This window comes from Magnolia sinica, chromosome 4 (genome assembly GCF_029962835.1).
Source record: "Magnolia sinica isolate HGM2019 chromosome 4, MsV1, whole genome shotgun sequence".
Classification (NCBI taxonomy): Eukaryota; Viridiplantae; Streptophyta; class Magnoliopsida; order Magnoliales; family Magnoliaceae; genus Magnolia; species Magnolia sinica.
In genome coordinates this window covers 26,856,922-26,869,611 of record NC_080576.1, presented here as the reverse complement: position 1 = coordinate 26,869,611, position 12,690 = coordinate 26,856,922, and the positions used below count along the sequence as shown (strand labels likewise).

Sequence of the window (12,690 nt, the reverse complement as noted above, 5' to 3'; positions counted from 1 at the left end):
ATCTTCCTTGAAATCCCTAAAATCTTTCTTTGTTTTAAGGACTATGAGAAATTTTGTTGGGGAGAGTCTCACCAGGTCTATTGCCAATGCCATGAAGCCGGATGCCTTGGTGGTGACCTCCTGAGGTTGATGTTGTTCCACGAGGGGTTTAGGCCCTGGCTTGGACTGAGGAGATCTACTCTGTTCAAGGGACTCAATAGGCATATCCTTTGCTGAATCGATCTTGAGGATACCTAGCGTAGACTGATTATCCTTGAGAAATTGCCTACCCATATCACTATCTCTTGATGACTTTGTTCCTGTTTGCACGACACTGAAGGGATATTCTAAATGGTTCTTCTCAGCTCTACAAACGTCTGGCCTTCTGCAAACTACCAAATTTGAGATGCAGTTTTGCAAAGTGGAGATAGCATTTACTCAAACTGATTGAGTGTCGTCTAACCTATCCATGTCTGCATTTCGATAAACAGGTGGTGGACACCTTAACCTTTGGTTTGGTTGTGGGACAAATGTTCTATCTACCCACTCTCTCATACTCTCTGTGGCTACCTCTAAGCTGCGCGCCCTTGGGCTGCTAGTCTAGGTCTGACTCTTCCAATGATGAAGTTGCTTATATTTCTACATGAACTAGGAATATCTCTTCCACGACCGACAACTTTAGAACCTGCCTTAAGTAACTCCAGGGCGGAGTTTGATCCTAATCCTGGCATACACATGGAAAAGGCCAAAGCTGCTGCTCGTGTCAATTTGGACCACCTTGCCGAAGTAATTCCCCAGATCTATGATAATTGCCTCCAACTAGACATGAGTCAGTATCCCAAACAAAAGCACCCAGGTGCCCTCTCCAACTTTGACCTTGCTTGGGGACCAAGGGAACACTCCTTCGAGCGCCATTAGGAGATGTAAGGAGGCATCTTCCTTGAAATCCCTAAAATCTTTCTCTATCTTAAGGACTATGAGAAATTTTACTGGGGAGAGTCTCACCACATCTATTGCCAATGCCGTGAAGCTAGATGCCCTGATAGCAGAAACCAGTCGCAGTATCGAGGTTGAACTGTCTTCCGCTAAACCCACCAAACCCAGCTTTAATTCCTCTAGCTTGGTGGCTACCACCTCCCGATCTGCCGTAGTGGTTACGTCTTCCTCGAATCCCTTAGGTGTTCCTGCTCTATTGGAGTGTTGTTGACGCCAACCCTCATTTCAGACCACCCCAACATAAGACATGGGTGGAGAATGATGTTGCTGGAGGGATGAGGCTTTGATTGGGATGGAATGCCTTGGATGAATGCCCTAGGTTTCGCCTCTCTGACCGTAGCAACTTTGCCATCTATCCTTAATTTGATCGTTCAGTATTCCCATGGCTGCTCTCCCTTCAGACTCATATAAGAATCTAACAAATGCATACCCTCTAGGGAGCTTGGAATCCGAGAAGATCGGGATGAAAGTATCGATAACCTTCCCATATCTTTGGAATATTGCAAGTAGATCTGCTTGGGTACAATCATATGGGAGGTTACCTATGAATAGATGGAAGCCCTCTTCCTGCCCTCTGGTTCTTTGGGGTCTGGCTTTTCCCAATCTCCTTGGCGATCTCCCTCTTCTCACCCATCTCTCACAACCTGAATTACTCGACGCGCCACCCCTGGATGGGGCTGCCTCTATGTCGCATCGCATCACCTTTTATGTCTTTATTTTGTTCTTGATTAGAGGCTTCGCTTGGGGAATAACATTGAGGATTATATTGTAAGGCATTTACAGGGTAACTTTCTTGAAAACTTTTAAGTTATTTATTTGAAAAAGGAAGCTAATATCAAACTACCAATCTAAAGCATCTCAACCAAAACTTCATACATTTTAATATTAATCGGTCACCATATCAACCTCATCATTTAACATGTCAACATCAAAGAACTTAATGTACCATGTATTAGTATTTAATATTTTAGTAAAATGAATTTTGGTTGACTAAATTATGAAAATACTCTTGATTAAATATATGAGTGGATATGGATATGGTCATGTCTTTGTCCGACCCACTTAGAAATCAAGTATTTGGATAAAGTGAATTTTATAAATAATAAAATAAAATAAAATAATATAAAATTTATACTCTATTACCTTTTTCAGAAAAGTTTTCAGTGAGATATATCATTAATTTAAGTAATAATCGTTAGAGTATGTTCCTCTTAGGTTTATTAGCGGTGGCTTGGGTGCACGTGTGACTAAAGGGGTGGCAGCTTAGGAGCCTCACCATGATGTGAATGTAAAATTCACCCTAACCATCGCGTAGGTCACTCCATTTTAGGCCAAAAACTTAAATCATCTATGGCTGCGTGGACACTGTGATTAGACCTCTAAAAAGTTTCTTTTAGTGTGACCTAACTTAATAAGGGGTAATTACTGCAAAACTTTTGTGGCCTATGAAAAGTTTTTAATGATCAGTTACCACTATTTCCTATATTATGGTCCACCTTAAATTTAGATCCGCTTCATTTGATCATGTCCTAAAATGTGCTTTTAAAATGAATGGACAGCATGAATATAAATCACATACATCACAGTGGGCCCACGGTCAAGGATTCCACACCTCACCTACATGAGGTCGGTAGTAGCAGGGTCAATACCCAGTAATTCCTTGGTTTTGTGAAATTACCTAATTTGCCCTTACCTTCACTTTGAAATACTCAGATTTTGGATCAACGGTAATAGTTTGGTGGTGTGATCAATAGAGCTATCATGCAAATTTCACTATGTTGAGGCAGGTTATCTACAATTACGATGGACCATTGTATGAGAAAGGACCACCATAGACTGCAATAATAATCATGAATCACCATATTGTATGATCATAGACATCCCATTATAGGCCTACAAAATGGATGGTACTATTATATTCTAATTATTATTGAGTGGCTTTGATGATAATATCCTATTATAGGCCTACAAAAATGGATGGTACTATTGTATTCTAATCATTATTGAGCGACTTTGATAATCCAATCACGGTGATTTTAAGCCATAGGAAATCCACAGTCTGTTGTTGATGTCCAGTCCAGTGGCTATTAGCGAACGTAAGTGGGACCACTTGGCCCATGGTGAAAGAGAATGTTTAATGTTCTTGAGGAGCATAATTAAGAACAGTTCCTGGCAAGTTAAAATTAGACATGGATATTCAATTTTCAACTGATTCACTATATCTATGTGTTTATCCATATAATTATGGTTAAGCTTATCTTCCCTTAAGGGTTGGGCGGTTTAAGTGTGCGCCACTGTGATGTTAATGCCAAATCCACTGACCATCAAGTACTTCACCCCTCGTTAAGGCTAAGGCTTGAGTGCTTGAACCTCATTTCCATATTAGATTAAGTAGATCATATGATTGAAAAGGGGTGAAGCTAGGGATGAGGGTTGGGTTGGGTTGGGTTGGGTTGGGTTGGTGCTCAACCTTAGCCCAACCCAAGGATCCTATATCTCAACCCAACCTCAGGTTGGGGATTCTCAACCCAAGTCCAACTCAAGCAGACTCGGTCGGGTGGATACATGCTAATATTTTCATTATTATATTTCAATACACATTATTTTTTGTACCTATGATTTTATTAATTATATATGCAATTATTTATTATAAAGAAATCATTTTTTTAAAACAAGCTAAAATATATGACTACTCCTTTAAAATTTGTATTGCGTAGCATGCAATATATTTGGGAGAGAGAAATTTGGTATATCTTGTTATCTTGATTCATCGAAAATGATGTGGACAAATTTCTTGTGCATTCAACATAGATGATCCATGTTCAATTATAATTTATAACTTATATCTTGATGGGTCACGGGTTGGGTTGGGCAACCTGAGACCTAAACTCAAGCCCAACTCAAGTTTTATTGGGTTGGTGTTTGTATAGCCCAAGCCCAAGCCCAATGTTAGGTCGTCACGGGTCGGTCGGGTTGAACCTGCCCAACTTTCAGCAATTGGTGAAGCACTTGTAGGTCAGGCACGTGGATTAGCACGTGGATTAGCTACTGACAGGTTGAGTTGCAAGACTCGCTACTGAAGTGAAGTCATCCATTTATGTGGGCCTCAAAATGATGTATGTATTGAATTCCCACCATTCATCTATTCGGAGAGATCATTTTAAGGCTTGAGCCAAATAATGAGGCAGATCCAGTGCTAGACCTCACCATAGAAAACAGTGGGGAGAGTAACACGGACCGTTGAAACCTTCCTAAGGTTCACAATGATGTTTATTTGAGACCAACATGTTCATAAATTAGCGCAGGCATGAAAGAAAGGAAAACACAAATATCAGCTTCATCCAAAACTTTTGTAGCCCTTAAAAGTTTTTAATGATGGGCCCCCATTGTTTTCTGTGTTGGGTCCGCTCGAGCTTTAGATCTGACTTATTATTTGCCTCATGACCTAAATTGATCTCTCCAAATGGATGGACAGTACAAAACACACATCAAGGTGAGCCCACATGACTCGGTGACGTCACTTCAGTAGCGAGTCTCGCTACTTTGAGTGGATTTCACAGGGATGCGGATTGCGTCCTACCCCCAGGCGCACTGTGATGTAAGTGTTTTATCTACGCCGTTCATTGCTTTTATCAGATCAGTTTACAATATAATTGTAAAATGAGGCAGGTCCACAGCTCTAATGGACCACAAAGTGGGGATTGAACGTCCACCGTTAAAAAGTTCTTAGGAGATGGAGCTGATATTTGTGTTTCACGGGAGGCGGTTTGCGTCCAACCCCTTCCTGTCTCCGGTTGGAAACGGGCAGCATTTTTAAGTGGCCACCTTGACGTATGTGTCTTATCCAAACTGTCTATACATTTTTTTCGTATCATTTTAGATTATAAGCCCAAAAATGAGTCATATAAAAGGCTCAAGTGGACTACACAATGGGAATTAAACTCTTACCATTGAAAACTGCTTGGGGCCAACAAAAGTTTTGGATGGAGCTGATATTTGTGTTTTATCTTCATCTATCTAACCTATAGTTCTATAAAACTTCATGGATAGGTTAGATGGAAAATAAACATTACGGTGGGCCCTAAAAAAGTTTCAACGGTGAGAATCATTATCATCACTGTTTACTTGGTGTGATCAACTTGAGCCTTGGATCTGCCTCATTTTTGGGTTTAACCCTTAAAATGATAAGAAAAAAATGGATGGACGGTGTGGATAAGACACATACATCAGATTGGCCACTCAAAGCTGCTGCCCGTTCCCAGCTGGAGACGGGCCAAGGTAGGACGCAATCCACTTCCGAGTTCACATTAACATTAGAGTGGGGCCCACTCGAACCACCCCCTCCCTTTAAGGAAGGTAAGCTTAATCATAATTATCTAAGATAATCACGTATCTAGATACAGTAAATCAGTTAAAATTTGAATATCTATATTCAATTTTAGCTTGCCAACAATTGATTATACTCCTCAGGAACATTAAATATTCTATTTCACTATGGGTCAAGTGGTCCCCCTCTAATGACCATTGGATTGGACATCAGCAACATGGAATGTGAATTTCCTACAGCTCAAAATCACCATGTTTGGATTATCAAAGCCGCTCAAAAATTATTAGAATTCAATCATATCGTCCATTTTGCAGGCCATTAATTGGATGTCTATGATCATCTGATACGGTGATTCATGATGATTACTGCAGTCCATGGTGGTCCCTTCTCATACAGTGGTCCATCTTGATTTTAGATAATCCACCATGACATACGGTGAAATTTGCACGAGAGCTCTATTCAGGTCATATTCAGACCATCGAACCGTTGATTTAAAATCTGAGTATTTCAAAGTGTCGGCGAGGACAAACTGAGTAATTTCCCAAAAACAAGAAATTGTTATGTATTGACCCTCTCAGTACCGTCGTCTGGTAGATGGGTGTGAGATACCTGACCGTGGGGCCCACCGTGAGCTATGTAATTTATGAGAACGGATTGGCTACTCCCCCTACCACCAGCCTGGTGGCAGTGGTCCGTGCTCTGTGGGCCCCACTATGATGTATGTGTCTCATCCATTTTTTGACATATCATTTTAGAGTTTCATACCAAAAATGAGAGGGAGATGAATCTCGAGAGGACCGCACCACAGGAAAACAATAGTGATTGGATATCCACAATTAAAATCCTCCTAAGGCCCACTGTACTGTTTATTTGATATCCGATCTGTTGACTAGATCATACATTCCGAGATGAAGGGAAAAAACAAATATCAGCCAGATCCAAAACTTTTATCGCCACTTAAAAGGTTTTTAATGGTTGAAGCTCATTCCACACATTTTCTTGTAATGTGGCCCCTTTAAGATTGGGATATACCTCATTTTTTGTCTCATACTATAAAATGATCTAGAAAAATAAATGGACGGCATGGATGAAACACATACATCATGGTGGGGCCCATAGAGCACCGACCATCATTGGTGGCAGGGGGAGTAGCCAATCCGCTTCCCGTTCCTTATGGGGCGGATCAGGGGCTACCCGGGTAACACCTTAGTGGTTGGTTCTCACGCCATGGGCCCACCTTTATGTATTTGTTTTATATCCACGCTGTCAATCAGTTTTTCCATATAGTTTTATGGCATTTTACAAAAAGGTTGAATCAGATCCGAATCTCAAGTGGACCACACAGTGGAAATTAAATTCCCACCATTAAAAACTTCAAAGGGCCATAAAATTTGAATCAGATCCCAATCTCAAGTGGACCACACAGAAGTTTCGGATCAAGCTGATATTTGTAATTTTTTTTGTTCCTTCATCCATGTATTTGTGACTTCATCAACGGGTTTGATGGAAAATAAACATTACAGTGGGCACTAGGAAGCTTTTTATAGTAATCGTTCAATCACCACTGTTTTCAATGGTGTGTTCCATTTACGTATTGGATATTCTTATTCTTTAGTCAAATATGTTAAAATTATTTTTAAAAACTGATGGACGGTGTGGATTTTATTAAAATACATCAATATGAGCCCCCAAAGGTCAGGAAAACACCCTCTAATGTGTTATCCGGTAAACACCTAATCCGCTCCCGTTTATTTCGATAAGATAACGACAGATTTAGGCGCGGATTTGCTGGGCGTGACATTCCCTTTTATTAATTCACCGACTCTCAGTCTCAGTAGAGCAGTGCGTGGGATACGAGTAGAGTAGTGCGTAGGATAAGGAGAAAGAAAGATGAAGGGATACTTAGCTTCTCATCTCCTCATATCTCTGCTTCTCTTCATCTCATTCTCCGTTTCCACTTCCAGATTCATAAGGTCGGGAAATGATACCGTCGTCAGACGGAGTCTTCTCTCTAACGGTCTTGGCATTACGCCTCCGATGGGGTAAGACTCTCTCTATCTATATCAATGGTTGAAACGTCAGATTTTCGGAATGCTGACGCCGTCACCGCTTTCCGGCGGTGGGCAGACCCGAGTATGCAGCCAGAGTTTTAAATTACTCTCCAATCATATATTGTTGTTGGTGCAGCTATCATTGATTTTTTGAACTTGGGTCAAATGCTAATGCCCCACCTTCATGGGACATTAGCAATCTCCCCAGAGCTTTTTAACTACAATTGTCAATCTGGACTGTCCATTAATTCATACAAGTAGGTGATCAGATGATCCTAACCCTATGATTTTGTGCCATTTGTTACAACCATCAATTTAAAGTGATTTAAATCATAAGCAATTAATGGTGGATTGTTAGTATTATCCAAATGGAGTGATCTTTGCAATTAATGCCTACCATATGCCCATGTCAATTCAAGGAAAAATGTTTTCTTTTGATCGTGTTGAATATAATATAATTCCAACCATAGGCTATTCGCAGTTGGTCGATCCACATTGATGGACTCTTCAGAACCACTCTACCTGTACCACATACAGAGGAAAAGTGGGTTCTCTTTTAATATCATATTGGCGACAAACAAAATAATTTAAATATAGAGATTAAACTTTAATTTTAACATTTTGAAGTTAGTAAGTAGCAGTTATAAATGAAATATTTTCTTCCCACTTTAAAAGAATCTCTTCCATCATACTAACTGTAACCATGTTTCTCTTTCAGGTGGAATAGTTGGAATCACTTTTATTGCGAGATTGACGAGAAGACAATCAGAGAAATTGGTGAACTTAACCTATTCGACCTTTTCTGTTATTTCATAATGTGGTTTTGGATTCACTGAAATGTAAATTAAGGAAACCCTGAAAGTTAAAAGAACACTATGTTGTTTTTTTTTCTTTTCTTTTCTTAAAAGGAATTTTACCTCAATTTTGTGATTCTTGCGAGTACCCAATTGGAGTTTTGAACATTTTATTTAAAACTTTATCTTCCCTTGTTTTTATTGATTTACCATATTGTTGCTATTTTCCCTTGTAACAGCTGATGCTTTGGTATCAACTGGCCTTTCCAAGCTTGGATATCACTATGTTAACATAGGTATCTTGTTCTGTCAACATAATTTTAAATTTTTATTTGAATAAACTAGTTGCATCGTCGAACAATGGTTAATCACGTCTGCAATTTCTTGCTTTATCAGATGATTGTTGGGCTGAGTTGAATCGTGACTCAGAGGTTTGCTTATTTTAGAACTTTGTGTTCAAATCTCTTAGTGGGCTTAAATTCTTTAGAAATGTTCTTTCTTTGGTTACTTGTTCTAAGGGTTGATACTGACTATCCAAATGAAAAAATGGTGTTGAATTTCAGGGTTATTTGGTCCCTAGAAATTCGACGTTTCCATCTGGTATTAAGGCTCTTGCAGATTATGTACATAGCAAGGGGCTTAAGCTTGGAATCTATTCAGATGCAGGGTAAGTGAATTACATTTTTTTTTTTTTCTACTTAAGGTTGATGTTTGCAGAGGATGTTGTGACGCTAATAGAGATTTATACGTATTAGAACCATGTATCTGTATCTATCCTTGATGGTTTATTTCCTTCAGCACTGTTTGGGATGAGGGATTTGGAGTGAAAGCCATGGAAAGTTCACAGATTTACCAAATCCATATTCTCATTTTCCTGATCCCAAACAGGCCATTAATAAAGCTACTGATTCTTCAAAAGAGGTAGAAAGGTTTAATATAGTTATTTCTCTCTGTAATGGGTCAAAATTTTCAGGTATCAGACATGTAGCAGGACAATGCCAGGATCACTTGGTTTTGAAGAGCAAGATGCTATGACCTTTGCTTCATGGGTAAGCATATTAGAATTGCCTTTAAGTTGCACTTTCTTTGTAGCATCATTCTCCAATTGTACTACTATTTTAAAACACGAATATCTTTCAAACTTCTAATAAAGGATGTCCATTTCTAATAATTAAAATCAAGAAAACTCTAACTAATTGGAATGTTTTATGAACTACTTTGCAGGGAATTGATTATTTGAAGTATGATAATTGCTGGAACGGTGGCATTAGGCCAACAGTTCGGTAAGCTTACCATGCTCACTGTCAAGTTCAATTTTGAGGAGCTCTCTTTTCTAAACAATGATATTTACTTCTCACTCTTTGAATAGATATCCTGTAATGACAAGAGCGCTAATGAAGACGGGCCGCCCAATCTTTTTCTCTCTCTGCGAATGGTAACTCTTTATTAATTCAAGCATGTCACACCTCTTTTAAATTTCTTCTCTGTTTTTTTTTTTTCATCTATTTTGCACTGTTGATTAGGGGGGACATGCACCCGGCTCTGTGGGGTGCTAAAGTTGGAAACAGTTGGAGGACTACCAATGACATTGCTGATAACTGGGAGAGGTTAAAACCTCTTAAAATCCCTCATTGAATTGATTCTATCTAGTTTTCTTAATCATAAGAAGCATATGATTGATTAATGTCTTTGGTTTCATAGCATGGTCTCGAGAGCTGATGCGAATGAAGTGTATGCCGATCTTGCAAGGCCTGGTGGATGGAATGGTTAGAATCCTACACAGTTGAGGAATTTGTGATTTCTACTTATTTGGTGCTTAAACATCAACTAACATTTCTGGTTTGTGTTTGATCAGATCCAGACATGCTTGAAATAGGAAATGGAGGGATGACAAACGATGAGTACATAGTCCACTTCAGCTTATGGGCTGTTTCCAAGGTATTATAGAGGTTTCCATATCACGGACCACCATGTGGATGCATGTATTTCCATGGTTCTAGTTTTATTCATTTTAGCTCTACTTTTTCAGGCTCCCCTTCTAATCGGATGTGATGTGCGAAACATAAGTAATGAAACACTGGCAATCCTCAGCAACAAGGAGATCATTCACATTAACCAAGGTATGTTAGCTACATAGACTATGATACATGAGGGTCACCTTTTCTTTTCTTTTCTTTTTATGAGAAGGATTTGCTCTACATAATCAGTTGTTGATAGAACTATTGTGGATTGGTTTCTACTGTGGAAAAGAAATTGCTTTCTTCAAATGTATGTTTTTTTCTTTTTGTGAAAACAAAAGTACCTTTAGAAGTCGATTTCTACTTTTTTCGTTAAAAAAAAAAAAAATTGGTGACAGTACCTTTCATTACCCATTCAGCATGAACTGCAGATTTTTTTAAATCTCTTTGTGAAATGGTGAATTGTCTAACATGAGAATTTGGTGGAATTAATGTTGAGTAGATCCTCTTGGTGTTCAAGCTAAGAAGGTTAGGATGGAAGGAGATGGCGAGGTACCTTGTCTCCTGCCCCCAACAACATGCTGCTTCTTTTTCTTTTCATTTTTTAATGGCAACTCCACCAGGGATTGAACCCTGGATCACTCACACACACTACAGTCTCTACCAGCTCATCTAATGAGGGGGGAGACAACAACACGTAGCTTCTGCTATCCATGAACAACCTAGTAAGTTGACATCGAATAATATGACCGTTTTTTTACAGATTTGGGCTGGACCCCTCTCGGGCTATAGGTTTGTCGTCCTTATACTAAATCGGTCTAAAGATTGGACATACGACATCATAGCTCACTTTGATGACATTGGTCTCCCACCAGGGACGGTGGTCAAAGCAAGAGATCTCTGGAAGGTAGTTTCAAATTTAACTTGTGGCCTGTTTGGTAGACACCTAAAAATGATATCATCTCATTTTAGTTAGTTGTGTTAAAGATCTCCAATCATGATTGCTGGTTATCAAGATTATTCTTACCCAAAAAATATGATCTCTAATATATAATTATGATTAACTAAAACAAGATACTCATTTTTACAGCCTTTAGTATATCTGCTTTACCTGATTGAGCTTCTCTGTTTATATGCAGCACGAGACATTGAAGGAGAGATATGAGAATCAATTGACGGCCATAGTTCGTCCACACTCATGCAGGGTGTTCGTGTTGACGCCGATATCTTAGGAAGTCTTATCAATGCCATTTTTCTTAGGAAATTGATTAAATGCCTAGACCATAAAAATGGTCTACATGTGGACCTGGTTTAGTGATGTGTGCCGTTAGTGCATAGGGTCTGTTTTTGATAGGCCACTCTATTAGATTATGTGTGTCCTATCAAACTTGTTACACAAATGCTTCTATATAAATGTAATTCATTAGATTTTATTTCTAATTATATGATGTGAATTGATGTGTGGTTGTGATTATATCATATCTGATCATAACGCCCTTGATGAAATGGATCAATGGAGGGTGCATGCAGATGGGGGCTACTTCCAATATCAATGCCCACTGAGTGGACCATATATATTTGTTTTACAAAATAAATAAATAAATAAATAAATAAAAATTGTCAGAGCCATCTGATGCATGACTTTGATTCTGCACCTATCTAATACACTGGCACTTGTGGTGGACTTACATGAATTGCATCGATATCCAAGAGTGAGTTCTCCCATGTAGATGTGTGGAATAAATCAGTACACCAGCCTAACCCCACTATGCGAACATTCCTAGCCCCCACTTCGTTGTAGAATATGAGCCAACACTTAGTTTTCCCTCATATACACATCTAATTATGTGATTTTTGAACCATGACCTAACGTGGACCCCAAGCAGCATGGTCCTCATCTAGGACTCATCACTGGGTGGTTGAAATCCAGCGAATTTGGATGGCAAGATTTTGTTTTCCACCAGACAGCCGGTGAGGATAGTTTGGTCCTGTTGCTTGGGATCAATATTTATATAGTCATAATTAGAAGTTAGGATAGAGAATGAATCATTTTGATTAAACAGGCATGATCATCATATGCAATATAATGATTTTTTTTTCCCCTCTTTCTTTTCAATGAAATGAAAATGGAGTAGATTTCTCCTCTTATTATTAAAATTTTGTTAGATTGTTACTATAGGATGTGGATTTCCCTTCTCTTGTTCTTGAAATTGTCCAATTTTGGAGGATTCCCCTAAACCATGCTCAAGTGCAATCATAACATGGATATCTAGTGGTAACAGACATTCAACACTAACTCGGGATTCTCTTCGGTGACAAAAGAATGATGGTGGTTCCTTGCAGTGTTGGTTCCATTGAATTACTATAGTAATTGGAGAGACTTTATTATATTTCTTTCTTTCATTTTATTTTATTTTATTTTATTTTATTTGTTCAAAGACTACATTTGTTGTTGGAGTTGTTGATTATGCAACTGATGGTGTTGGAAGATGGGATGGCAGCTAACGTTGACTAATTGGGGCAATATGTAGAGACTTTGTTAATTTTCTTTTTCTTTTCTTTTTTAATTTTCCTTGTTTTCCAAG

The 12,690-nt window shown here is 38.8% G+C and overlaps 1 protein-coding gene across 3 annotated transcripts in view; it reads left to right on the top strand.

The window, feature by feature from the left end:
* LOC131242865 (alpha-galactosidase 1-like) overlaps nucleotides 1-11,545 on the top strand; it is a 90,421-nt gene extending 78,876 nt beyond the window's left edge. For 2 of the 3 annotated variants that reach the window (XM_058241793.1, XM_058241797.1), the window contains 2 exons: nucleotides 10,869-11,012; nucleotides 11,245-11,545. In XM_058241793.1, the coding sequence (XP_058097776.1) occupies nucleotides 10,869-11,012; nucleotides 11,245-11,337 (237 nt within the window). In that variant the 3' untranslated portion in view covers nucleotides 11,338-11,545. Of the gene's footprint in view, nucleotides 1-7,126; nucleotides 7,345-8,071; nucleotides 8,131-8,386; nucleotides 8,444-8,543; nucleotides 8,579-8,710; nucleotides 8,815-9,120; nucleotides 9,197-9,371; nucleotides 9,431-9,516; nucleotides 9,583-9,670; nucleotides 9,755-9,848; nucleotides 9,914-10,002; nucleotides 10,086-10,176; nucleotides 10,268-10,607; nucleotides 10,658-10,868; nucleotides 11,013-11,244 lie in introns of those variants that run through there. The other variant, XM_058241794.1, reaches the window with a different exon arrangement.
* Nucleotides 11,546-12,690: the final 1,145 nt, after the last annotated feature.